The 26,351-nt window shown below is 35.6% G+C and overlaps 1 protein-coding gene across 4 annotated transcripts in view; it reads right to left on the reverse strand.

Moving 5' to 3' along the window:
• The window catches only part of DIAPH2 (diaphanous related formin 2), a 211,122-nt gene that overhangs the window by 140,123 nt on the left and 44,648 nt on the right, over positions 1 to 26,351 (reverse strand). For all 4 annotated transcript variants that reach the window (XM_065643073.1, XM_065643071.1, XM_065643074.1 and 1 more), the window contains 2 exons: positions 23,665 to 24,237; positions 17,959 to 18,073 (listed from right to left, as the gene is read on the reverse strand). In XM_065643073.1, coding sequence (XP_065499145.1) covers positions 17,959 to 18,073; positions 23,665 to 24,237 — 688 coding nt within the window. The remainder of the gene's footprint in view (positions 1 to 17,958; positions 18,074 to 23,664; positions 24,238 to 26,351) is intronic.

Genomic DNA, 26,351 nt, shown 5'->3' on the forward strand with positions numbered 1-26,351 from the left:
TATTATTTGTTCTTATAATAGAATTGATTATTATTATAATATTTGACCACCGCATTTAATGACTATATCAAATATTTTTTGTTCTATTAAAATTGCCCTAATGTGGTTGTAATTAGTGTAATTTAATTTTCAAGTGTAATTTGAAAATCTGCATCAGGAACTTGTGCAATAAAGTTGTACAGGTATAGTTAATTAACCACTCCATAATGCAGCTTCCTTCAGCCTGAAATCAAATAGATGTCTGGGCCACAAATAATTTATTTAAAAAACAAAAAAAACAAAAAAACAAAAAAAACCAACACCAAAAAAAACACCACCACACCACCCTGATTTCAACCGCTTCTATTTACCCTGCTAAAGGTCAATGCAAAAGATGTTGGTTTTGCTAAAAAGAGAGTAAGCAAGTATTAACTATTCATCACATACAAATGGTCACAGAAATACATCCAAGTACTCCTTCTAAACATTAGAAATCAAACAACAGCAAGCAAACAGTGATTCAACTGAAAACATCCTCAATGGGCCTGCTTAACTGTGTTGTGTGATGTGCTGTAAGAAGCCAGAACAAAACCTGGCAGGCTTTCCCATGAACTCTTCTCCCACATTCTCTCCATGAATATATACAGAAGAAAGCCTCAGGACACTCCATCCCGTTTCTCCCTTTGCCTCTGCTCCGATATCTGCAACATTTAATGAGAACATCCCGGCATTTGCTCCAAAGAGATGCTTATCCTTGGTGGGTTTTCCCGGGCACCGAGACATTCCGTGTCTTTGCTTCCTACATATTAGTGCTTGACTAGTGACTAAAGAGATCAGTCAATGTATTTTAAAAGTAATAGAGTAATTTTTTATGTGGGTCAGAGAAGACATTTGCCCATAAAAGTAAAATGCTGCCTGTAATAGTATTTCTAATCTAGAGAGTCGCATGTCCCAGTTATACTTTTTTGTCTGATATCAGGTCATCGCCACCTCAGAACTGCGAAATAGGATAGAATCTAGAAAATAATTACAGCTAACTGGTACGTCTGTTATCCATACACCTTTTGAAAGTAAAAGAAAAGCATGACTCAGACAAAAAAAAAATCAAAGTAAAACAAAATATAAAAAGACCTGCTATCATATTTTATAAAGATTTTAATAAACTCATTTTCTGTTATTAATATGACATGTCTAGTAAATAAAAATCTTTTAAATTAATAGTTCGGCTGCTGTTCCTCTTGATTGGGCTTGTAAAAGGCACATCTTTCCCCATAAAGGTTCTCATGGGAACTACATTTTCTAAAGGAATTTTAGAAATAATGAATCTAAAAAAAGATCCCAAGATAAAAAAATCCCTTTATACACTCAAGTCAAATAGATAGTGGTGTTAATGGAACAGACTAAAATTTGAGTAAAATAAAGAGTTAAATTGATTCCTTTTCCTCTTTCGGGGTGATATTTCACATACAAATCTTTTGACTAAATATTTAAACACTAAGTAAAATACACATTTCCAAATGTATATTCTGGTATACTTTCCCTTTTGAATATTTCTCTGTCATCAAGGTTTTAAACAAACATTCATGAAACATCGTTTCACTTGTATATATCTACATCCCCAAACCCTCCGTTTGTTTACTATGTACAAGATCTACTGTAGTTTTTTTAAGTGTGTGAAATACACCATGTTACATCTCCATTGACTTAGTACTTAATAAATGTGATTTTACATTTAGTAAAAAGAATTCTATTCCCCCACTAGAGTTTAAAACAACATTGGTAATTATCTTGTATTTATTGTTTTATTGAGCCCACAGAACTCAAAGGGATGCTTTCATAGGTATCAGGTCCAAAGTATAACTTCATGAGAGAAAAGGATATTATTAAAAATAATTGGGAAATTTTCTGTCTTAACAGATTCCATTAATTTCTATAATCAGTAAACAGTGCCCTGTGAAGCTGACTAGTAACCACAGCTTTGACAGCTGATAAATACAAATAGCAACTTTCATCCTTATTTATAAAATGTTGAAAAATTAGTCTTCCATAAGCAAATGTTTGAAATTGTGTGCCTGTGGTCAATTATTTGCATGTAATCTACAGCAAGCATGCCTTTCAACCTAATCATATGTGGGCACAAATATTTTTGGTGTCAGTGATAAGAATACAACCTACTGCAATCTTTAGATTAAAATTACTTTGTGTTTTACCCAGACACATTAGAGGACAGTGACTTGTTTGGGGCAGAACTGCCACACCACAGTGTCACCGGGAGCACATGTTGCATGTTCCCACATTACCATCATTCTGACTAATGATCATTCAAACTAAGGTCATCCCCATAGAGTTTCGATACAGTGTGACATTGAAACATTCCTGGCATACTAATGTAATTGTCTGAAAAACAAACAGTAATTGAGAGATTTGATGATTCCATACTAAGATAACAAAAAACATGAGGTTCCCTCCCCAATAACTGGGGTGGATACTTATCAGATACTGGCCATCATTCAATGATGTATTACTGTTTGTCTTTTGTGTATCATGTACAATTTTGGTCTTCTCCTCTGTGGTCTTTGAAAACACAGAGAAAGTAAATATTAATCAGTAATACATGAAACCTGAAAGACTAGCAAGCAGCACTACTGAAACACTGGAAAACTAAACATTTGTTTGGAATACAGAGAAGACCAATGCCATAGGTTATGAATGCAAAAAGATCACAAGTTCACTGCAGAAAAAACACATTAAAGACTTAACTATGCATAAAGATGTGACCTCTGGCTCAGAAAAAACTGTCGACTGTTGAGAGCTGTGAAGTATCACTATTCAGTTTATTCTACGTACATAAGACGACAGACATTTAATACATATTAATTCATATACATTTACTCTTCCGCCTAAGCATCTGCTCTTGGACACCTGCTGAAGATAAAACACAGGGCTCAACAAGCCTGTGTGGTTGTATATATATTATTACTAATTTCTAACAGATCTACCTTGAAAAAGCTTTCTTGAGGTCCAAATATCTCGAAGAGTCTTGAAAACACCCAGGTGCTCACTGAATACATATGCAACGATTATCTGCCTTCTAGAGGCAGAAGATAAATTACTTCCACACTACAGGATTAGTCTTTGGGGACCTACCAGAATACTAAATTAAGCCACTTGCACTGCAGCAGCCTAAAAATAGTCCTGAAACGCACAGCTACCAGTCTCTCACCTTTACCAAAATCATGTAATCTATGCTCTGCTTAGCTTTATATTACCAACATAAGCAAAATTTGGCTGAAATGATTCATTAAGAAGGCAGCATCTCAGTGTTAATGATCCAAATGTCTTAAATGCAAGAACAAAAAGGGTCAAAAGGAAAACCTCCAAACTTATTCTATGCATACTACCATTCAGAATATGCAACCTACAGACAGGTCCACATCATCCAGTTTACCAGGCAGAATTTTACTTTTAGAAAGCCTCTAAGCCACAAATTTCTTATTCCCCTGCCTCTACGTCTTGGGAAATCATTCTGTATTAGTATTCTACTAATTCTGTATTATATTCCTACCTTACAGAACAGAAAAAGGTATCTGAGAGAATGAAGTTTCAGAGAAGTTTCAGTTGCCCACAACTGCACAAGACACATAGCAGTTACAGAATATGCAAATTTGTAAGTTCAACTTTACATCCTTTAGAGATCATTAACAGGTAATTAAATAACTCGACAAAATTATCAGCTTCTTATCTGTGCTAATGCCTATGTACCTAGTATTTTCAATTTGTCAATGAATTCAGAGACTTAATAGCATGATTGTTAACTTTTAATCCTTTATGTAGCTTTTTAATGTATTTTTCTCCTAAGAACCTTTATTCACTTCGATAGAAGACCTACACTCAGTCTATGCATATATGGTAGAAATTCTTGCAGTGGCAAATATTCTGTTCAAAGCACTTCTTAATAGCGTTACAGTTGAAACAACTATCAATCAGATGAAAGTTGCAATCTCAAAAGCAGATGAGGAATTTTTTTTTGGTCAGCAAAAAAAGAAGAAAAATCAGTTTTGCACATAAAAACAGCAGGCATGGGGAAGGGAGCATTTTTTGTAAATACATCATTGTGGATCAGCACAATACATAACTGGAAGTAGGCCATGAATCACACCACATTCCATCCGTATTTTTTACAGGAAAACACTCACATTGTATTTCATATAAGAAAAATGTGAGAGAAAGTACATTTGGAAGTAATGTAGTATGTACCAGCTACAGTGCTGCCGAAAGACAGAGGGGAGATCTCTTTAATACAGACTTCAAAGAATTATTTCACAAGTAAGGCCATAAATTTTGCTTATCTTCGCTTACAGTGTTACATCTTTGTTTACAGTGGGTTTTTATTTAAACAAATACACTGTTATTCCTGGAACTCTGCTGGAAGTTTTCAGGATATTACAACATAGGTGCATCGTGTATTTAAGAGTCAGTACAAACTTTCCTGGTAAGCAGCTGATCTGTTTTCCACCCTTTCCTTAGCTTTTTTTTTTTTAAATTTCCCCTCTCACCTTCACTTGGGCCACAAATTCACAGCCAACTGTGGGACTTCAGCTGAAGAACCTGCATTACAACGCTCAGCTTTCTAGAAGCAGCTAGATAAGGAGCTTTCTTGACAACTATTGAGAAATTTTTGAGGAAATACAGCTACAAATAAAACACCAGAAGGCGAAAGACATTTGTTTATAACCACCATGCATAGAATTATAGAACACAGACCTCAAAGAGACAAGTGATTGACCTCCAACTCATTATCAGTGTATTTTATGTACATTTATGTACATTTCTTACACATGAAAGGTAACACACAATTTAGGAAAAATTCCACAACAAGTGATCTTAATAGTTCATTTAGCAAAAAACCACAGTAAAATCCATGGAATGGGCTATTTAATCATGTTCTGAGAAACCAGGTTAAATTAAATAGATTTTTCTAGCACCTAACTTAAAATCCCTTGCAAAAAATGAAGTTGGGAAAAAAAAAAAGATGCTTGAAAGAATATCTTTTGAAGGGTTTTTCAGTCTGTTTTGACATTACAGAAAGCATTCGTTTCAGTCTAATCTTTTTACCTATTCATACAGAATGTGTTTTCTTCCAGGAATACAGATTTTTGTTTGTTTTTAAACAAACAAAACTCACTTTTTTTTTTTGAGTTCTACTTCTGAATTTCTTTTTTGTTGAATTCATAGAAAAAAATACTCTGTAAGAGCATTATAGATCAAGACTACTTCATGAATGTATTCATATTTCATGCTAATTAGACTTTGTACACAACCTCTTTCCCTGGTGTGCCTAGTACATGTGTCTCTGTCCTCAACTGCTCATTAAAGGTGCTATAGTTTATCTGAGCACTGCATCACTACGCCCGAAACAGACATTTCAGAATACAAAACTGCCTTTCTTCCTCTGCTGTATTTTATAAAGCTGCAACAAACAAAAGCTCTATCTCCCTTACAAAAACAAGGTATATCATAGGTACAGAATGTCCTAACTACTAACAGTTATCACGCAGTAATTTCAGGGATCAGTTTACTTAAACAATGCAAAACTTTTTCCATCGCTGAGTTTGACAGTTTATTTCTTGGATAAATCCAGTTGAGAAGGGAAGGGAACGATGAAAAATGGCAAACTAATGACTCTTTCTTTTTTATGGTACATTAATTTATTTTGTTGTTGAAAGAGAACAATTATCACACAGTAGGCTGGAATCCCAGATTTGTTGAATATATATATGTGGGTAACATACACTTTTCTGTGTATGACAAGTAGTGATCCTTACTCCTTCCTAATGGGGATCTCCAAGACAGCAAATATAGGTAAAAAACCAACGCATGCCTTTGAGAGTTTAACTCCCTTTTTCTTGTCTTTATCATCAAGGCAAATAATCAGCCCATATCTGTAGAAGTAATACAGTCAATAGTAACTACCAGGGTTTCTTATTTTGTATCCTTGCTCCTCAAGTCTCCAGTGAGGAAGCCTAACTTGTCCTAGTGACATTTCAAAAGTGTTTAGCAGTGCTAACTAAACTAAAAGTGAAGGAATGACCTCCACATTAGAGCATTTGACCTGGATTCAGAATAGATATTCTGATTTTGAAAATGAACTCAATTTCTATAGGAATTTTGCAGAATACATTATTGTATACCTCAAAGCAATCGATGAATAAACTTAGCAACTTTCAAATATCCCAGAACTCAACCTATTTGCCCTCCGTCTCTTAATCTGAATATGATTTAATTCACAAATGGACTACCTGTATTTGCTTTTCTGAAACTGGAATTATTACACTTCTTTAAGTAATGCTAACCAAGATAATATCCAAACTGCTCAATCTGAACCCTCCTGATACAACATCAATGCTCTGAAAAAATACTAACTTTAACTATGACACATGTAAAGAAAGGAAGCTCCAGGAATAACAACTAGATCTAGGAAAAATGCATCTATCTGACCTGTCCCTCATTAAACTTCCCTTACGAATACACCACAAAGCTTATAAAACCAGTGTCTTAAAAGAGACATAATTAGAGTGTACTACAGCCTGAGATCTCCAGTAAAATTCCTGCATCTGTTCAACCCTATGGCATGGACATTCTGAAAGCACAATGAAAACAACTATACAGTCCCAAGCTGGGGCAGGGGGGAAATTATCTCTCTCAAACTTTCTGTATGTTTCAAAGGAAAGTTTTCACAAAATGTCAGTGTTCCCTCACATTAGTCCACCACAGAGAAAACTTGTAGTCAAAACATCAGCCTTCGTTTATGAAAAGAAAGCCTTCATTTGTTTTCAATAATATTTACAACAATGCTTTTCTGTACATTTTATCATACAACATGTTGTTGTATCACATAGAGTTAGTGTTAAATACGATCAACACAGAACTGTCATGCACTCCACAGAAAAGCGAGTAAAAGCCTTTTTTGTTACAATGGTTTTTAAATACAAATTTAAGGGTGAATATTCAGCTTCTGATGTATTTCTAGCAAGTAAGCAATATAATTGTTAATAGGTCATACCAACAGTACATCTATTTTACTTAGTAAGGCTTTTCAAAATAACAAATATTCTTTGTGACTCATTGCTACAAATTACCTTCCACATAGAAAAGGAACCATTTAACTTATTGAAGGTAAGTGTGCTAAAATGCTATTTGAAATAAAATATGAAGAACTAAAATTTACAAATGTTGCCTCCTAATTGGAAGCTTTGTTTGTTTAGGTCCCTTCCCTATTCTCATTTTAGTTCTTTTGTACTATAATGAATGAAACGGGTACTGATGCTTTTGAAATAAAAGACACACACTCCCTTCAACAGGAGCAGGTGCTATCGAATCACTACCATTTGCACAGCAGCTTCCCCATACGAAAAAATTTATACAGGAACATACACACAAGTAATTCTTGGGAGACCTCATTTGTGATTCTCCTGAACAATAGCCCAGCTGCAGCAAAACTACAGGCATCACTCCTAAGGTCAGTTTGAAAACTGTGCTTCCCTATGTAAGTATTGAAAGTTTATTTATAAAGTACAATTATCAAGGAGTCAACTTCTACAGTGATGCCTTCGTAACTGCTACAAAACTTAATACAAAGAACACATGTGCCTTTTGTCCCCCCTTCTTTTTTTCTCTTGATACTTTAAACATGGCAAGACTGGGTATCATTACCTGGTACAAATTGGCCCTGACACTTCTGGGAAGAAAAGCTTTTGTTTCATTAGTAATTATATACAATCTTTTTTCCTCAATCAAGAAATACAGTCTTAAGCAACAATCACAGTTAATGCTTAAGTAATTCTAAGCTCATTTAATAATTAAAAAAATCTAAATATATAAAACCACAAATATAGACATACACATATCTAAATCTATGCTGAGTGGTAATTTCAGGGATCAGTTTACTTAAACAACGTAAAGCTTTCTCCATCCCTGAGTTTGACAGTTTATTTCTTGGATAAATCCAGTTGAGAAGGGAAGGGAACGATGGAAAATGACAAACTAATAACTCGCTCTTTCTTCTTTATGGTACTTGAGTTTATTCTGTTGTTGAAAAAGAACAACAATTTCAAATACAGTGAAAGAAGAAAAAAAAGTCCTACATCACTCCTATATGAAACTGAGATATAAAGACTGATTACCTAAGCACACAATCTAACTAAATTAAAATCCTGTAAGACACACAAACATTGGGTTACTCCTACACTGCAAAGCAGGATCTTCCTTTGCTTTGGATTCGTACACTTGCGAAAAGGAAAGGGTGAAGAGGGAAAGGCAACAAACGTACACAGGCCGAATTAATCAGAAGACCAAGGGAGCCACCTACAGTTTGCAAGCCAGAAACAAATACATTATAAGTTTGTGGGGTTTTTTTCTTTCTGTTTCATAAAGTAATGCATATAGTTGGGCTAGTGCAACATATCTGTGCTTAATACTAGAGATTCCTGTATTAAACTGAAATTTGCCGTCTCAAACCTACAAATACAGCTGTGTTACAGGAACTTTGGACAAAACTGAGTGCCTTTAAAGCTTGTAAAAATTTTAAGTTCTCCGATTAATTTGATCTGGACTTCTTAGCGTATCAAATTCAGACCCATTTTTTAAAAATACTGATTGCTTTTCCTTTTATTTGTAAGTACCAAATGTAAGTGAATGCAAACAGCTTTCCTTCAACCACCTCATTCTGTGGCTGCTACTTATTTACAAAGAAATAGCTGAAAAGTAATATAAACAAAACCTTTTTCTCCCCACTAAAAATGTTTCATTACATCAAGAAAAAGGGAAGGCCTGATGAAGAATGATGTGTATTTCATATTGTCATTTGTCAGTCAAGAATAACAGTGAATATAAGCTTTGCAACATTGACAGAGGAACACTGCACAGAGGTAGAACCAACCTTGAAATATTACATCACTTCGATAACAGAATAAAACCTTTAAAAGTTCATTTAATGCATGCAAATCTAATTACCACAATGAGAATATTTGAAGCTAAAACATTCATTCTGATCAAAGAATGAACACTAACTGCTTCAGCAGACTAACTGGTCACAGGAGGTTAAAAATAATTAAATTTATGTCAGAAAGACATACCTATGAAGAAGCAGGGCAAAGGGAAAGAACAAAAAGTCAACTGGATCAACGGTATCAACTGACACACCCTGTTTCCCCAAGAATAAGACCTATCCCAAGAATAAGCCCTAGCATGATTTTTCTGGATGCTCAAAATATGAACCCTACTCCAAAAATAAGCCCTAGTTACAGCTTATTAAAAAAGTCAATTTAAATAGTGTCCAGGCAGCTATACATGTAAAAAAGTAAAATTAACTGTCAATAGAATGCAGCAGGACAGACAGACCCTCCACCAAGAAAAGCAGACACCTGACAAGAAAACTGACAGTTGCACTGCAAGTGCACTACGAGCAGACTATATAGACAAGAGGAATTTGGACCAATGGTTCTAAAGGAAACAGTCACAAGAAATTCATGATGGAATTCAGGGTTTGGAGAGTTATGATGATGTTCCAGAATGTGATGACATGACTACATTTGAATAAATGTTGATTTTTTTTTCCCCCCCCCCAAGAATAAATGTGGATTGTTGTTCATGGAAAAATAAGACATTCCCTGAAAATAACCTGTAATGCATCTTCTGGAGCAAAAATTAATATAAGACCCTGTCTTATTTTCAGGGAAATAGGGTACACTGAAACTAGCCTATCTTGATTTCTTCCTCTCTCTCCTCAAGATTCAGCAGAGGTGTAAATAGAAAGTGTCTAAGTTACCCTAGAAATTTTCAAACACACTGCAAAATAACACGCTATCCTTTAAGAATGGGTGGTTAAACAGAAGAAAAAAAAAATTACACACTCTTTTCTTCAGGAGATCAAAAATGAGCCTGCTTTATACCAGGTGTAGAACACAAAAGACAGCTTTAAAATGCCCCTTCCAACTAGTTGATTCAGTAAGGCAGGCCTAGGTTGCATTCTCATGTAAAGGTATCTTGCACTATTGAAATCACAAGGCACAACAAGGTTCAAAAGACACAAACTACTGTGAACATTCAATGGCTCAAAAAGGAGTACCAAAGAGCCTTCAAGAAAACCCACTGAAGATGGCACATGGGTATTTCACATGTGAGCATAACATGAACATGTTCTGCATGATGTTAACAAGACTATACTATTTACTTGCAAATGGATATTATAGAATTAACCTGTAAATAGCATCAAAATGTGTTCAAACCAGAAGGGTAGTTTTCATTAAAGCCTGATAAAAATATATCAAGGACATCATATGTTCCCAGTTCAAATGCTCTAATTTGTTCAACACACATGAAAGAATTAGATACAGTTATGTCTTTCATATTGCTGTATTCTAAACTTTTTGGAGAAGGAAAAGAATTTCAAATACTGAAGTAGGTAAGTTGTTTAAGTTTTATGGCATGTTTTCTTAATAATGAAAAAAAATAAATTTAAGGTATAATAAGGTGTTCTTGTGGATGCTGCAAGCAAGGGAAAATAAAAGCTAAGCAGGTGGGAATAGAGGCCCACCTCCGTTCTGGCCTTTAATTCACTACTCCAAGAAAGCTGACATTTAGACCTCAAATGACACGTATCCACAGAAAGTAGGAGGCAATCAAAAGACTACCGCAGCTCAAGTTTTAATAATTCACTTTAATTAGAATGTAGTCATCCAAGCACTTTAAGGCAATGAAGAATAAAGTACAGAAATTTCACCAGAGCTGAAGGAAGTCTTGATAAGACACCCCAATCAACGAATGCAAACAGAAGAACCTACCGAAGATCTGATCCACTTACAGAAAGAAAATTGTCAGTATCTGTTAAACAGTATTTTACCAGAAAGGTAAAACAACGCCAAGCAGACTTAAAAAGAGGAAAAAGTCTCCACTGTAAAATCATACACCTTGTGGTGAAGAACTCAAGATGCTGACGACTTGTTACAACACCATTTGACCTTCGCTCTTCAGGGGCACATAGGACGGGTGAGTATAAGATCAAAAATAGAAGGGGTGGATGAAAAGGAGGTTATATTTGAGTGCTACTATCAATGTAACTGGAATAATAAGTGCTTCTTGTATGTTGATTAGACTTAACACTTTAACACAGTAGAAATAAGTGTTGAAGTCTCCATATAAAGGCTGTATATGAAAATAGAGTGCAACACCTGCGTACATCTATCACACTACTTATCTACAGTAACAGCCAGTATTCCACCTTTGTCTATTTTTAGAGCCAGTCCTCTCGCTACTTCCAACAAATTTAAAAACAACACTTACCTTAGAATGTTTACAATACACTTATTTAGATAAGCATTGTTACCTGCTTACAGTTCTGCACAAGTAGAACTGTTTATAGTCTAACCTTTATAGCCTAAGAAAGAAACTCTCATCTTCAAATAAGTATTATTGTTGACAAAAGAGGATGTTCATATCGTCACTGTAGTTCATCTTATTCAAACATCATGTTTTTATCAACCTCATCATGTCATATGTTGTGTCTTCCTCAGAAGCAATGTTGTCTCCCTGGACTGTTCTTCAGCTTTTTCAGTATGTTTGTCATGTTCTTTCTTAAATTTTTCCAACAACATTTTCATACTATTTTCAGTTACCCATTTCAACTCTCTTCTTCCTCAATCAATAAAACAAATTTAGATACTAAAATCCTAGCACTGACCCAAAACGTCAACAAGTTAAAACTAAATTTCGGTTAATCCTATCCACTTTTTACTAATTTTTCATTATTACTAATATTTTAAAACTGAGCTACAGATGAGTTATAGAAGTTGTTCACAGATGGAGATATCAAAGATAGGACTGGATAACCACCTAAGTTTTCAGACCATAATTAGTAAAACAAGGCAGTATTAAAATAATAGATTTTATATTACATATATATTATGACATTATAGATAGAAAAATATAAACCTGAATATTTTGTTCATGTTTTGTTCAATAACGCTTCACATGCAGGTTTGTGGTTTTTCTCTCGTCCTTTCTCACTCAGGCTCCCATAATGTAAAAAAGACAACTCGGCTATTAAAACCTTAGTTCAACTTTGAAAACATATCAAAATTATTGTTGAATTGTATTTTAAAAGTCTAATCATAAAAAAAGCAACAGAACCCCAATCGAGAAGTTTTCCCTTGAGGTAAGTTGGATGGATAATGAATTCTGTACTGGAACAATCCCAGTAGTTACAGACTATTATGTACTAATTACTACCTTTACAGATCTACCGTACACATAATTAATTTCTTCAGAGCACCACTATCATTCTTGACTGGCAAAATACACAACCTAAATTACAAGAGCCAGAAATTAACATGATCCTTAAGGGAAAAGGCATTAACTTGCTTTGTAGTGTTTTGCAATTAGACTATCAATCAAACAGTGAAAAGTGATTTTGATAGCAGCAGGCCAGGCACATTGAGTATTGTCACATTATTACAAAGTTATCTGAGGCTGTGAGCATATGATGTATCACAACTTATCTACAGTGCCATAACATTTTCATCCTTTACTTTTACCTGCTAGTAGACACTTCAGCTTACCAATCATATATGTATTTAATATTCAAAAAATTAAACACCAACGTAGGGAGTTTTTGAGATCACATTCCCCGAAGCACCGCAGACATCACACCGCTGCTGATGGCATTCTCTTCCCTTATGCCGGTAGCCAAGAAGTATGATTTGATGGAGTTAAGGGACAAAAGCAAAATTGAGAAAAAGAATGTACCAGCCGCACAACATAATATGACCTGTCTAAATGATTTGAAAGATTTGCTATTAAGTAGGGTCTTGGCAAGAATACAAACATTTTAAACACTTCGTTTTAGTTGTTGAGGTTTTTCTAAAGACATTCTACAGAAATACATACAGACCCCGAATCCCACCAAAAAGCAGTAGCTCAAGCTTCCAGAGATATACAACCAGACTGGATTATTATGCTAAGCATAAATTCTTGCTTCGTTTCACTACGGTATTTTCCCCCACTAGAAAATTCCTATTATGTATTTAATCAAAAACTTGTAACTTTTTTAGTTCTAGAATTTTGATAGTGGGACCATTTAAAGACATCAACAAGAAGGCATTCTTAGTTGTCATCACATTTCACTATTTCACTGTGTGTTTACAGAAGTTAATGACTTAGGATCACAAAACAGACTCAGAAGGACAAGATGCATGTATCTGATCACTTGGATCTACTCCCTTCAGTTAATAAGAATTACTGCAGGGTTCATACTACATAATCCAGCTAAGGATTATTCATTGAGTTTATTTCACATTTTCTTTATAGTTCATAAACTGGAAAGGATTTTTTATTTTTAAATTAAGAAAATATTCATGTGATCACAAAAAGCTTAGAACTGATCACGCCAAGTTTTAAAGAGGAAAAAAACTTTACTATGTAAAGGTTATGTAAAGGTTATCCTCTTGTTTAAAAAAAACTTGTCTGAAGAGATCGGTGCTTGCAGGTAACATTTAACCATTTTAAAAATAAGATAAGGTTGAGCTAACAATACCTCCAACAGATTTCCTTCCTCTTGCTATTTAAATATCAAAACACAAATCAATCCATTTTAAGATTATTTTTGCAAACCAAATACTACTGAGCCTGAAATTTTCAAGTCATGACTCAAAAGCTGTAAAAGGATGATTCATGTTTTCAGCAGCAAAATCACCGCTTTCACTTTTAAGTAATGCACGATTCACAGAACAAAATTCTGCATTATATCAGATTCTCCTTAGAATTAACCAGGTTAAAAGAAAACAAGTAACTGATGGGAAACTGATATGATCATGACTTTACCTCTGTGCAGTTACACAAGGAAATATGTATCTATGTGTTTCACTGCTACCCACAATGCAGTAACCATCCCACATCATCTAAGGTCTTTAATGCAAATTTAAAACCCTGGAGTTCATTTGTCAGAGGCCCTTAAAAAGGTATTTAGATCATTCATATTTCTCCTGAAGAAAAATGGAGAAAATCCTTCCAGATTGTACTGAGACAGTGACAATTAGATCTCAGTTAACTTAGTTCAAACCCCAAGATGTCAAAATCCTGTAAAGTCTGAAAGGGAATGAATACTTATTAATGTTTCCATTGCTCCCTATACAAAAAATGTTTTCCTAAGCATGCTCGGCAATTGATTTCACAGACTAAATACCCCAGTATAACTGTTAGTACTGTTCTGAACCTAATTAAATGCATTCTACATATTCACAGGGTATCAGTATTAAATATCTAATGTTACAGTAGCAAGAAAAGATTTAACCTTATGCATGCTTTTTAAAAAGATCTAAGCATATTGAAATAAAATTATTTTTACCAGTCATGGGACATTCCTTTTTGTTCATGGTGCTCTGTGACTAAACATACTTATGTTTTACAAGCAGCTGATAATGCAATAATTTTTTAACTAATTAAAACTGTATTTCAGAAGTGTCTTATTACTACTTTCCCCCTCACACACACATTCTTGGTCTCCAAAAGTACCACTACTCTGCAGCTTCGGCTGCCTTGCTTGAAAACAGGTGGTACTCAGCAAGGCAGGACATAGTTTAGTCACAATCAACATTAAGTTATTCTTCGAGTATCTTAAACCAAAACTATGTTAAATGAGGAAAAATGCCTAAGTTTTACTCTCATTGTGCCTGAAAATCATGAATAGGATTCAGTTTTAATCAAATCTGAGTGCTGCAACCTATATGGAATTACAATTTTTTAATAAGTGTGTATGCTATCTTTTGTTTTACTTTAGTTACTATTCCCACTAGCATTCCAAAATGCCATGAAACACAAGATAGTAAACACTAAGCCATCACAATTGCTTTTGGCAGTTGGCAGTTTTCTTCCACTCTTCCATTTATTTGTTTTACATGCTGACTGCTCTGAAAAGAATATAAAATGCATTTCTATTTGTCTTTCTATTGTTCTCCTGTATTATATTAGGAGACCACACCAAAATACAGACTAAAACAGAAGAGAAATTTGATCCTAGATTATGCCTGAAGTAAGTATTTTGGGGATTAATGAGCTGCCTGTGGCTGTTAAGACAAAAGATGAGGATGACTGGTGAATATCATTTAATGTTTTCCTTTGCAGAGAGCAGCTGCAGAAAAAAGTTGCTTGTGGAATGCAATTATGTGAGCCGGTGGTGCAACAAAATGCTCCAAGACTCTTCTTGACTTCTGGTTGGTTTTCAAGTTTTAAGAGAAACTTGAACTCAAAGAAAGACAACACTGTCTTTCTCTACTAGTCAGCCAAATAAGATTTTAATATCTTGGTTAATATGTAGTAGCATTTTTAACAGTCTTCTCGTCCTTTGTCAGAGCATATTATTTTCTATAACCATTAACTGAGAACAACATATAGAAGAATATCTGCAAGGCTATCAGCACCGAATGCTATTTGGAGAATTTCTGTTGATCGTAGTTTTAGAACTGTGCAACTATGTCAACAAGAATTTCCTCTCCTATGAAACCAACAGCTATGTCAAAATCTCACCAGGGTTTTTAAGCATTTTTAATGAAGACAGCTTTCAGGTATTCAGAAATATTTCTTCAGATTTCTGAAGAAAGAATTCAGCTCAAGACAGGAACTTGGCATTTTCATTAAGGAGGGTCTCATTGCATTTTAAGTGTTATCTGCCGCAACGGGTTCTTTCCCTTAGAGTTTTTCCTGCCTTGATGTCCCACTAAACCCAGTGACAAACTCCACATCACTTTAACCTCAGTGTCACACTATGAAACAAAGATCTATCAGCTTTTGTATGGAAAAAAGTGTTAAAATACTGTAGACAATGTTTTTGTATAACTTCATGTAACACCTGAACATTTAGAGCAGAAAGCAGGAAGCATTGTATAAAGCCGAATACTTATGGTTCACATTCAGTGGTTCAGCTTTAAGTGAAAGAACTGCATATTTATCTTATGAAAAAATCAGCTATGACTCTTTGAAGGAGTTTCAGAAGAGAAAAAAATAAAAACATTCAGAAATAATTTGAGGAATCTACTCAAGAAATGGTTCAGCCAATTATGGTCATCTGAAAGACCTTCCTTAACTCAAGTTAGCTTTTCAAACACTGTATTAATATAAACCGTAGTTCTTGTTACTGAAATTCAGACAACAGCCAGGATACCGAAAACCTCTACGTGCAATACAACTTAATTTTGAAATAATAGAATCCTCAAGAAATTGGTAGAAGTGAGAGCATTCTGGTAGTTCAAGTTAAAACAGAAGACTGCTTATGGTTAAAATACGAAGCATCACCTGAATTGTTAATTCTGAAAGCCAAAAAAAGGAAAAAGAAAACCACAACACACAAACAAAAAACAAACAACAAACAAACAAAACCCACAACAACAACAGGTTGCACAAAAATGCTTACAGTCAGTACATACATTCACTTTGAAATCCTAATTGTGTGTTTGCTTATTCAGATTTGGCCTATAAACACTTGGTGTATCTGATTCCATCCACTTCAAGAACTGCCCATCCCTAAGGTATATCGGGTTCTAACTGGCTGATGGACAAAAAAATTGGTAGCTAGATCAGGAATTCTTTCAGTATCTACCACTTCTTGGACTCATTAGCTCCTAAGTTACTATTGAACGGTACTTCAGCAGTACTTCCTTCTTTTCAGTGCCTGAAACAAATTAGCAATACAGGGCCACATGTGAGATGCTGATCAATTGACCATTACCCATGGATAATAATGAAAAGACCTGAAGAGGCTGTGTGCAGCTTCAGAAGTACTCGAAGACCATCTGAGAGCCATGAAGAGCTGAGGATGGTATAAAAGTATGAAAATCATAACTGACATTAAGTTGTTAGTAACTGCATTCCCACTCAAGATATAAACATTATCATATCTCCTACTGAAGGAATTAAGTGTTTGAGAAATTAATGATTTTTCTCATCTAAAATCAATAGCAGAAGAGCTATTTACATGACATACTGAGCAGCCTCAGTCACGCTTGACGGAAAGCTCCAGCATCGTTTTTCCTCTCACTGTATTGTTATCCACAGTAGTCGAACAGACCCATTTCACACTGTTCCAACAAAAACCAGTAAGACTATCTGCCACTTGCCTGTGCTATATGCGAACAGCTTAAAGACTGTGCACTCACACATTCAACCCTCTGAAAATTAACTTGCATCATTCACTAATGACAGTAACAATGCAGTTTAACTGCATATGACTTTGTGGGGGCGGGAGGGAGGAGGGGTGCTTCTTGGATTATATAACACAAATTTAAATACTAATTTAATGAGTATATTGAAAGACTTTTTTTCTTGAATGAGAGCTGCATATAGAATTAAAAAAAAAAGGGGGGGGAGGGAAAGCAAAGTCTAAGGACACACACACAAGAACCTTGAAAACAACTATGGTTTCAACCAACATATTCCAGAATCATGACAGTAGGCATATTACAGAGTTGTGATTTTGTGATTCAACTGCATATTGTAGTTGCTACATTGTAACTTGTAGAGGATTTTGATTTAGCAGAGTGATACAAGCAAGTACATTTTTGTTACTCAAACACATGTGGAATATCTAAAAGAACCTGACAACTTACAGTTCCTGCAGCTAGCAGATGAGCATGATTTTAGGATTAGAATTTAAATTTAATTTTCATTTCATTTGAAAAAAATTTACATCTGTCTGCAACATACTCTGCAGTTTTAAGAGGTATTATTATGAAACATTCCTCCTCTCACGCCATAAAGTGAGGGAGGAGCAATTCTTGAAATACACTGCTATTCTTAATAAAAACATACGTTCTGAATCATCTTCCTGCTATAAAACCATTATATGAATTCCATGGTACTGCACAAAGCATGAGAGACTGTCATTGCATAGTTTTAAACTTAATAAAAGCATAATACAAAAATCAAAGAATGTACCTTTCATTTGTGTTCCAAAGGTAACTGCCAATTTTGCAAACAGTTCTGGGTTTTCAAATTTATCTTCTTCAGCTTTTACCCAAAAGCTGTTTTCTGCTATCTCTTGAGGCTCAATCTGAAACAAAAATGGCATTTCCAAAGTTAATAACTAGTATTTTCAATAGCCAAGTTAAAGCCAATAACTAGACTTTTGTGGTAATTGGACTGAATTAAGTTTAGCTATCTTCCACATAGTATGTTCTTTCTCTTAAAGATGCTTCCAGAACAAAACACAACAATATGAACTGTCCTCTAGCTACCCAATGATTATTATATTTCTCCCATTCAACAAGATCTCCAAACAAACTCAACAACCCATTAGCCTCTGGGTTTGAAAGTGTTCTAGCTTTCTCTTGATTATTTTCTAGACAGTTCTCAAATTTTTAACCACTGTTATGCATCCCTGCTACTTGAGAGCTGTGGAAAGAATAATCTTTCCTACACTGCCAGAGTATGGAATACCTTATTTGCAAGTGACATCTCAATGTGGACCTTTCGGTGACTCAATATTAATTGTTGGAAGAATTATCTTCTTAAATATCACAAATAATTTTATAATTCATATGATTTTTTAAATACAGTTTCCATTTTTTCAACTGTAGAGAGATTTCATTACAGTATCTTATTTGATACTGGCTGTATTAAAAGAAAAAAGTAATCTACCATATAGAAGCTGAATGCCAATTTTACTCTTTACTCCTTGTGGTTCTGAATAGCTATTTTGTTTTCAGAATATGTCCCTCTTCCAGTTTTTAAAGTCTTATCAATTCTTGTTTACAACTTTAAAATGTCAATTAATTTTCAAGGGCTATTTAATTTCAGGATGATATGAAAGAAATTGATCAATACCATATTTGTAAAGCTCACTAAGCTTTCACTGCAATGTACTGGTCCCCCACCTCTTACCATATGACCAATGTGTTAATGTGGACCTGCTTTACCACCAGCTGCAGGTCAGACACTTTTTAAAACTACCTTAATCTAAAATTAATGGTGAAGACAGTTGCAACAAAAGGCACTAAATTAAATAGTAAGAATTTTATTCCCAAAATGATGGCTCCTTAAAAGCAATGATCAAATAGACTTTCTTCTTTTTCAGTAAGCACATCTTTGGCACTGTTCCCAGAGCTCTTAAGCAAAATCTCCATCTGCAGTTGCTTTCCATTGTCATACACAGAGCTCAGATGTACACTTTATAAATTATTTCTATAAACACATGAATATAATTGATTGAAATGAAATTGGCTGGAATGACAAACATGCACTACAAACTAAAAAGCTTCTTTTTCTGTATGTTTACAGAATAGTGGTCTATGTTTCACAGTTACAAAATTAGTGCAACTGATGCTAGAATCAGATATTACTTAACAAGGACAACTGAGTGTGGAAAGCATAAGTTGCATGCATGGCAGGAATTCTTCTCTGTTTAAGTGAGATGTCTAAATAAATGAAAAAGATAAATGAATTCTGGGAGGGAAACTATCCTAACCAGATAAAGCAGTGGCAAGTCGAGGATGAGCAGCAAGTCCAGGAGAGAATTATCTTGTCGATGGCATACAAGTTTTCTTCCCTCTCTTAAGAAAACTGGTAAAATATAAATCTGTGATGAAACCTATATTCTATAAGGAAAAAAGTCTGTATGGAAATTCCCAAAGAGATACTAGGGTTTAATATTTAATTAATGGATTAAAAACATGGTTGACTATTTTGAATACCCTCTACTTAAATATTTTCAAAGCCTCTTTTTAAACTACTACTGTTAGATACACTTTCAGATTATTTTGGCACATCGCCAAATATTTTGAAATCCAGTGACAAAATACTAAAGGTAAGTTATAAACATTAATTATTCTGCTAAAAGAAACTATAAATTGACATGCCATACATTTCCACACAGGTTTTATCTCATCCTTCCAGATTTCTCCTTCCAAAGTTAGTGTGATTAATCATTCCTGATACTGCTCTTATTTGTTACTCAAAAGAAATAGCCAGTTCGCTATTCCACACCTCAGACTTGGAGGAACACTAAACCTAAGCTTACTTTTTATTTCGAAAGACAATTAAGATCATTTATTCAAAAATATCAGAAGACAGTCTAGCTCCTCTTTCAACAGTAAAATTCTTTCACTACTAGTCCTTGAAAGGTTTGGGTTTAAGTGGTGATGATAGATACTCAAATGACAGAAAGCAACTTACCTTGCATCACCTGAAAAACCCCATGGAAAAAACTAGAATAATTTCCAGGCACAGTCCAGTGCTGCTGCCCTAAGACCATCCATCTTTATAATCACTCTTAAAAGTGAAATCCCACTGTGTCTGACAGGATCAACAGCTACGTAAGAACTAGATGGACATACGATCCTGTGTCCAAGCAATGTTGTGAAAACAGTCTACAAAGGACTGTTATTGCTGTCCAATGATGTGATCCATTTCAGATGTTTCATATTGAAAAGATACAGCATCTTCAGCCAGGAGAACATCTGGCATCCCATGTCATCCAGCTCTACCCAGGACAACATGATAACACCCAACTTTCCAGAAAGATGTACATCTATATCTATATGAATTTCCCAACAGTTTTACCAGCTATGAATCACGCTGAAAGAGACTGCAGTATTTCAGAGTGCAAAGTACATTATGTGTTCAACAGTTGTTACATGTTAAATTGCAACTTAGGTCAGCAATGACCATCTGTAGCCACTTAACAGCTTACTTTCATCAACAACTTCATTTTATCAAGTTCCTGGTACCAACACACTATTGAACACAGTTCTCAAGGAAAGTGTCAGACAATAGCTGGTAGTACAAAGATTTAGTATCTTGATACTTAAGTAGCAGATATCCAGTTAAACTACGCTGAAGTCCACCAGATAGCATAAAATATATAAAGGTCCTCCTTTGATTTGCATTGATGATTTGGTGATCTATGTATTTTTTCCTGCAAACATCAATACATCTACTGCATTCTATACCTCTAAAAACTGCCAACCACAAACTGCCTTTAAGATGTGATGGGTTAATCTTGATGATATACGGAATTACCCGATAGCCCAAATTCATTTCCTTTATATGGCAGGACAGTGGTTAGAGTGATCGAAAAAGGATTTTGAAGGCACACACACCTGAACACCTGCATAACTCCTCTTGTCACAAAGCGTTCAATTACATTGAGAGGCAAGAATTACTACTAACTGCTCACACAGGTTAGTTTGCAAATCACAGATTGTGCCTGCAGTCTACTGCTCAAGTAAATGACATTTGATAAAATATAACCATGTTGAGATTGTGCAGAAGCTCACATTCACTCCAAGTTAAGGGCACCCAAACATTTCACTGGAACAGTCCCATAGCTCCTCCCAGTGGCCATACGCCTGGCACATTACTAACCTGAAGCAATAAACATCTCGGAGATTAATAACCTGCAAGTACCATTAAAGCACAGACACCAGCGTTCTCTGAAATTAAACTACATGAGACATCACAAATTTAGAAGGTTTCTACAAGAAATAGCATGCTGTTATCTGAGTTTGAAAACTGCTTCGGAACTATTCCTGATGGGTTGGATATACATCTGCAACTTAATACAAAGTGACTATTCACATTCACTGCACCTAACAGAACAGAGCCCTGTCTTTCCATTTGAGTCACAGTTTGTCTTTCTGCTTTGACACAGAACAATGATACGAGCAACTCTCTGCATTACTTATGAAAATCAGTGAGCATTCACCCACTGGTCGTACTCCCCACACCTTAGGAGTCACAGATATCCTCTCGGACCCATCCTCACCACAGGGCCACAAGAGAAAGGAAACACAGCAGGAACCTACTGCCACCTCCTGCTGTCACTGCATAAATCCACTGAGCCCAACACACGTTATCTGAGAGCTCTCACGGCAAGAAGTCTCTCACTCAGTGTGCAACCAACAGACTTCTAAAAAATAATTTTGTTTTGGAACACAAAGTTCTGTCAACAAGAATCTCATTTAAAAATTCATTACAGCATACAGTATCAACTATATTTGTATCATAAAGGAGAGGGGAGGAACATAAGCTTCACAACTCTAATAGAGCCATGGCTTTAACTCATGGGTAATATTAAACTATATACTGCTAAATACAAAAATTACGTCTAGTAAAAATGTCTTCAATGCTTACAATAAAAATTGACGTTTAATAACATTGCCTTTAGAACCTTCTGATAAGTTTTGCAACTGTCTTAACAGGGTAAACACCAGCCTTTCTCAGAGGGGAAAAAAAAAAAAAAAGTTGAATTGTGTTTTGTAATACAACTATGACTGACAGGCAGGTATGGCAATGGAAGTCAAATGCCCTTTCAAAATTCCAGAACATATGACAAGAACAAAAGAAATGTGAACACAAAATAATTGGCATCATTTCTTAATTAGATGCTTTAATTTATCATGAATTTCTGTATTTATTAAGACGATGGAATTTAAAATCATTCTTAATGTCATGTCAAGACATCTGCCTTTAAACTGAAAATTTGAGTAGTTGAAGTCTGTGTGCTTACTATAATGGTAAGTATACAGTTATTTCTTTTAATTAGGAAAAAATCTTGCACCAATACACTCCCACCTTTCTTTTTTTAAGCTAGTCAAGTTTTTAAGTTTCATGCAAGGCTTTTAAAATGAAACTAGATAACCCATTGAATTGCCACCATAGCAGTTTCACTCATGCTTCATTTTTAAAGGAAATTCATAAAAGGCATAACCAGAGCAATCATGCACTGTTCTGACAAGAAGATATCACAGCTAAAATTAGAGTCTCTGAAAGCCTGATCCACTTTCAACCTGTCTTCAAAAAAAGCAAGGAAAAAAATAAATCATAAACCACATAATTTATGGCTCCTACAGTTTGCTTAACCCAGAGAAGACGAAACTAAAATCAGAGTTCTGCTTTGCATTGTCTTCCAAAATCCCCTGTACCCATTCACACCAAGTTTTACTGCATTTTATACCTACAGACTCAAGTAAAACCTCTCAACACGTCTCCTTTCTCAACATCCTTTATCATTACTCAGCCACAGATACTTCAATTAAGCAAATAGCTGTAGTTATCCCTTGACTCCAGATCCTTCTTTCTGTCAATTGCGAGAATGTCAAAGTTCCTAAATTGCAGTGTGCCCAATAGTTTTCCACCCAATTGTCTACTTCGAGATTCATTTCCCATCCCAAAACCCAGCAATCCTTTAACTAAACTTTTTGCTGAAAATGTAGTAACATGATTTATAAAGGAAACATTTTAATTGCTTGGTAACTTACACCTGCTTTAAAGAAGACATTTTCTTTGAAGTGCTCACTTGGCGAGTCAACTATCAACTATAGCTGAAATAATGTAGAACTTAATTCTATACAAAACCTGACAATATTTTGAGAGCTGTTAGCTACAGGTGTCCCCAGAAAAAGGAGTGTTAGGAGCTCATGGCAGCATTAAACACTTGGAGCTTGCCTCATAGCATAAGGTGTGTTTGAAAACCAATGCCATTTGAATCACAACCACCGCAAAAATGGTTTGGATAAAGAATGGAATTAATTCCTCAAACTTCATGAGCACTACTAACAATCGAATGTAAACCCTAGCACATTACCTCCTTATTCCACAAAAGCCACTCTTGATCAATGGGAATAAAACCAAAGATCTTATTACCTTTGACCAGTTGATTCTCTTCATTGCAACTTCCAGTTTATACTTTTTCTTCTCCTTCATCCCATGTGGTAACGCTGGTATCACCGGAAAGGGAGCAAAAGGAATACCTCCAAGAGGTGGTGGCATTGGAGGCCCACCAAAAGGTGGTGGTGGTGGAGGAGGTACTGCTCCACCAGGTAGCGGAGGTGGTGGAGGAGGTACTGCTCCACCAGGTAGAGGAGGAGGTGGCGGTGGTGCTGCTCCACCAGGCAGCGGAGGCGGTGGAGGAGGTGGCGGTGGTGCTGCTCCACCAGGCAGCGGAGGCGGTGGAGGAGGTGGCGGTGGTGCTGCTCCACCAGGTAGTGAAGGTGGTAGCGGAGGAGGGGGAGGTATTACTCCAGCAGATAGTGGAAGAGGAGGTGCTGCTCCACTGGGTAGCGGAGGCGGCGGAGGTATTGCTCCACTGGGTAGCGGAGGCGGTGGAGGTATTGCTCCACCGGGTAGCAGTGCTGCTGGAGATGGTGGCACATTCTCACTTGGTAGGGTTGAAGGTAATGGTGCTACTTCTGTCAGTTGACCTGTCAGGACTGGACCCTGAAATATAAAAGACAAATTACTTTTACCAGGGAGGGGAGGAGGTTTAATATGAAGCTGAACCAACTAGGATGCATCGTACTCAACTGTACCTCAAGAAAGTGAGAAATGCAACCATTCTCCTATTTAAATGAGAAGCAATAGCAATAGATTATATCATGTACCATAAAACTGCCAAGTAAACTGAATAACCTAGCATTTTTATAAAAACAAATTGTTTCCATTTTAAAGAAAATTTAATAGTAGCAGTAACATTTAAGTGAACAGAACAGCATTTTATTTCTTACCAATGCACAAAACATTTATCCCACTTAAGATATCGTGGCAAGCTGGGGCATCAGAAATGGTAATAACAACGCTGAATTTTAACAACACTAATCTGCTGGTGGAAAATTTTCCACAGAAATTACTGAAGTGGATATTGCAGTGCAAAAGGTTATGGGACCACAGTCGTTCATAATGACCCTGACATCATGTGTGATGGGTGAGGGGAGTGCACGCAAAACTATCATGCTTTCCTTTAAATCAGTCTGCAGTTGTTTCTGCAGTGACAGGAAGAAAGAGCAATTGCAATATCTATTCTAATAAGTTGTGAAAGCAACAAAGAAGAGAAACAGCGGTATGTTAAACCATCACAGAGGTTTCTGCACTGATAATGTGATCCTAGCCTAGTACAAATTCCTCACAGATTTTTGTCTTCCAACACTATCTATTAGGACGTAGCATCAGGAGCTATGTACAAAACACCACATGAGCTCATATTCTACTTCCACTACTATTTTTTTATTACAAAATTATTAAGAAATATAGGTTGTTCATTTAATCTGATTTGCATAATATTTCCCTATGCAATTAAAGGAAGTTTAAAGGAACCAAAAGTTTCTTACAAAAAAAAAAAAAAAAAAAATCAAGCTGAGAAAAACCTAAGTGCACCTAAACATAAGTGCCACAATATATTGTGTGGGGAGCATAATGCTAGAGAAAAAAAAGGCATAGATACTAGAAAGTGAATGTGTATCACTTTTAATTGTAACATTCTGGGGAATGAGCTGTAATGTCTGGACAATCTGAACTGTGTTACAATCAATATAACAGGATTAATAATTAGACTAAAAATAAATATTTGGTTTTGCTCAAGGCATGTGTTTCCTTGGCCCATGAACTACTACATAAGCTGTAATGCAAAAATTGGTCAAGAACTCATTAAAATAGACTGTCATATTTCAGAAAACAGACTGTCAAATTTCAACATAACATTGTCAAATGGACACGATGAGAAAGAACAGCAATCCAGCTGTTAAATGCAATGTAACATCACTACATGAAGATGAGAAGGCCAGTGCTCTGATAAGGCTACAGCACGGACAACTTGCCAGCAGAAGACCAGCAACCTGAGCAGGATGACGGCAGTCAGGTTATAGCAGATCACTTACTTTCCTTCCTCTTCTTATCTTAACAGCAACTGAGATCACGGGCATTAAGATATTCACAGTAAGGAAAAAAGGCAACAGGCAGACCTTGCCTAGTGTGGAAGGAGTAAGAAATAAGCCAGGCTGAGGCAAAAGCAGCCAACCAGACAATCTGTTTGATGCTAAAGTGTGTAAAAGTCCTGTCAAAAACCTAATTCATTCTCATGAAGCCAGGAGATGATGTGAGGGCTCAACAGCAGCATTTCTTGATCCTGGACAGAACACTTCGAGATACAGTTTTGGTGTTTGTGAGCAAAACTTGAGGAAATGAATGCAAGTAAAGTCAGCTTAGCTTACTCAGCTTATCACCTTCCCCTTCCACAAGGACCTGCATTTTTCTTGTATTCACCTGAAACTGTATAAAGCTAGTATAAATATATTCATTTTAGAAATGGCTACAGTCTGATAGCCAGAGTTTAAAAAAAAAAAAATTGATGTTACCATTTGCATGCACATGCTGAAAGGTACGTATATTGTGCACATGGCTATCATGATTTCCAGCTTTGTAATTCAAGCATAAAGCCTTCCAAAACAAACACTTTCTGCAAAACATACAGAAGTAATGCTAAAGCATGAACAAATACTTGGAGAAAAAAAGGTCAGGCTGGATTCAAACTTTTCATAGCCTAAGGAAGTTTTTTCCTC

This window comes from Caloenas nicobarica, chromosome 12 (assembly GCF_036013445.1).
Source record: "Caloenas nicobarica isolate bCalNic1 chromosome 12, bCalNic1.hap1, whole genome shotgun sequence".
Classification (NCBI taxonomy): Eukaryota; Metazoa; Chordata; class Aves; order Columbiformes; family Columbidae; genus Caloenas; species Caloenas nicobarica.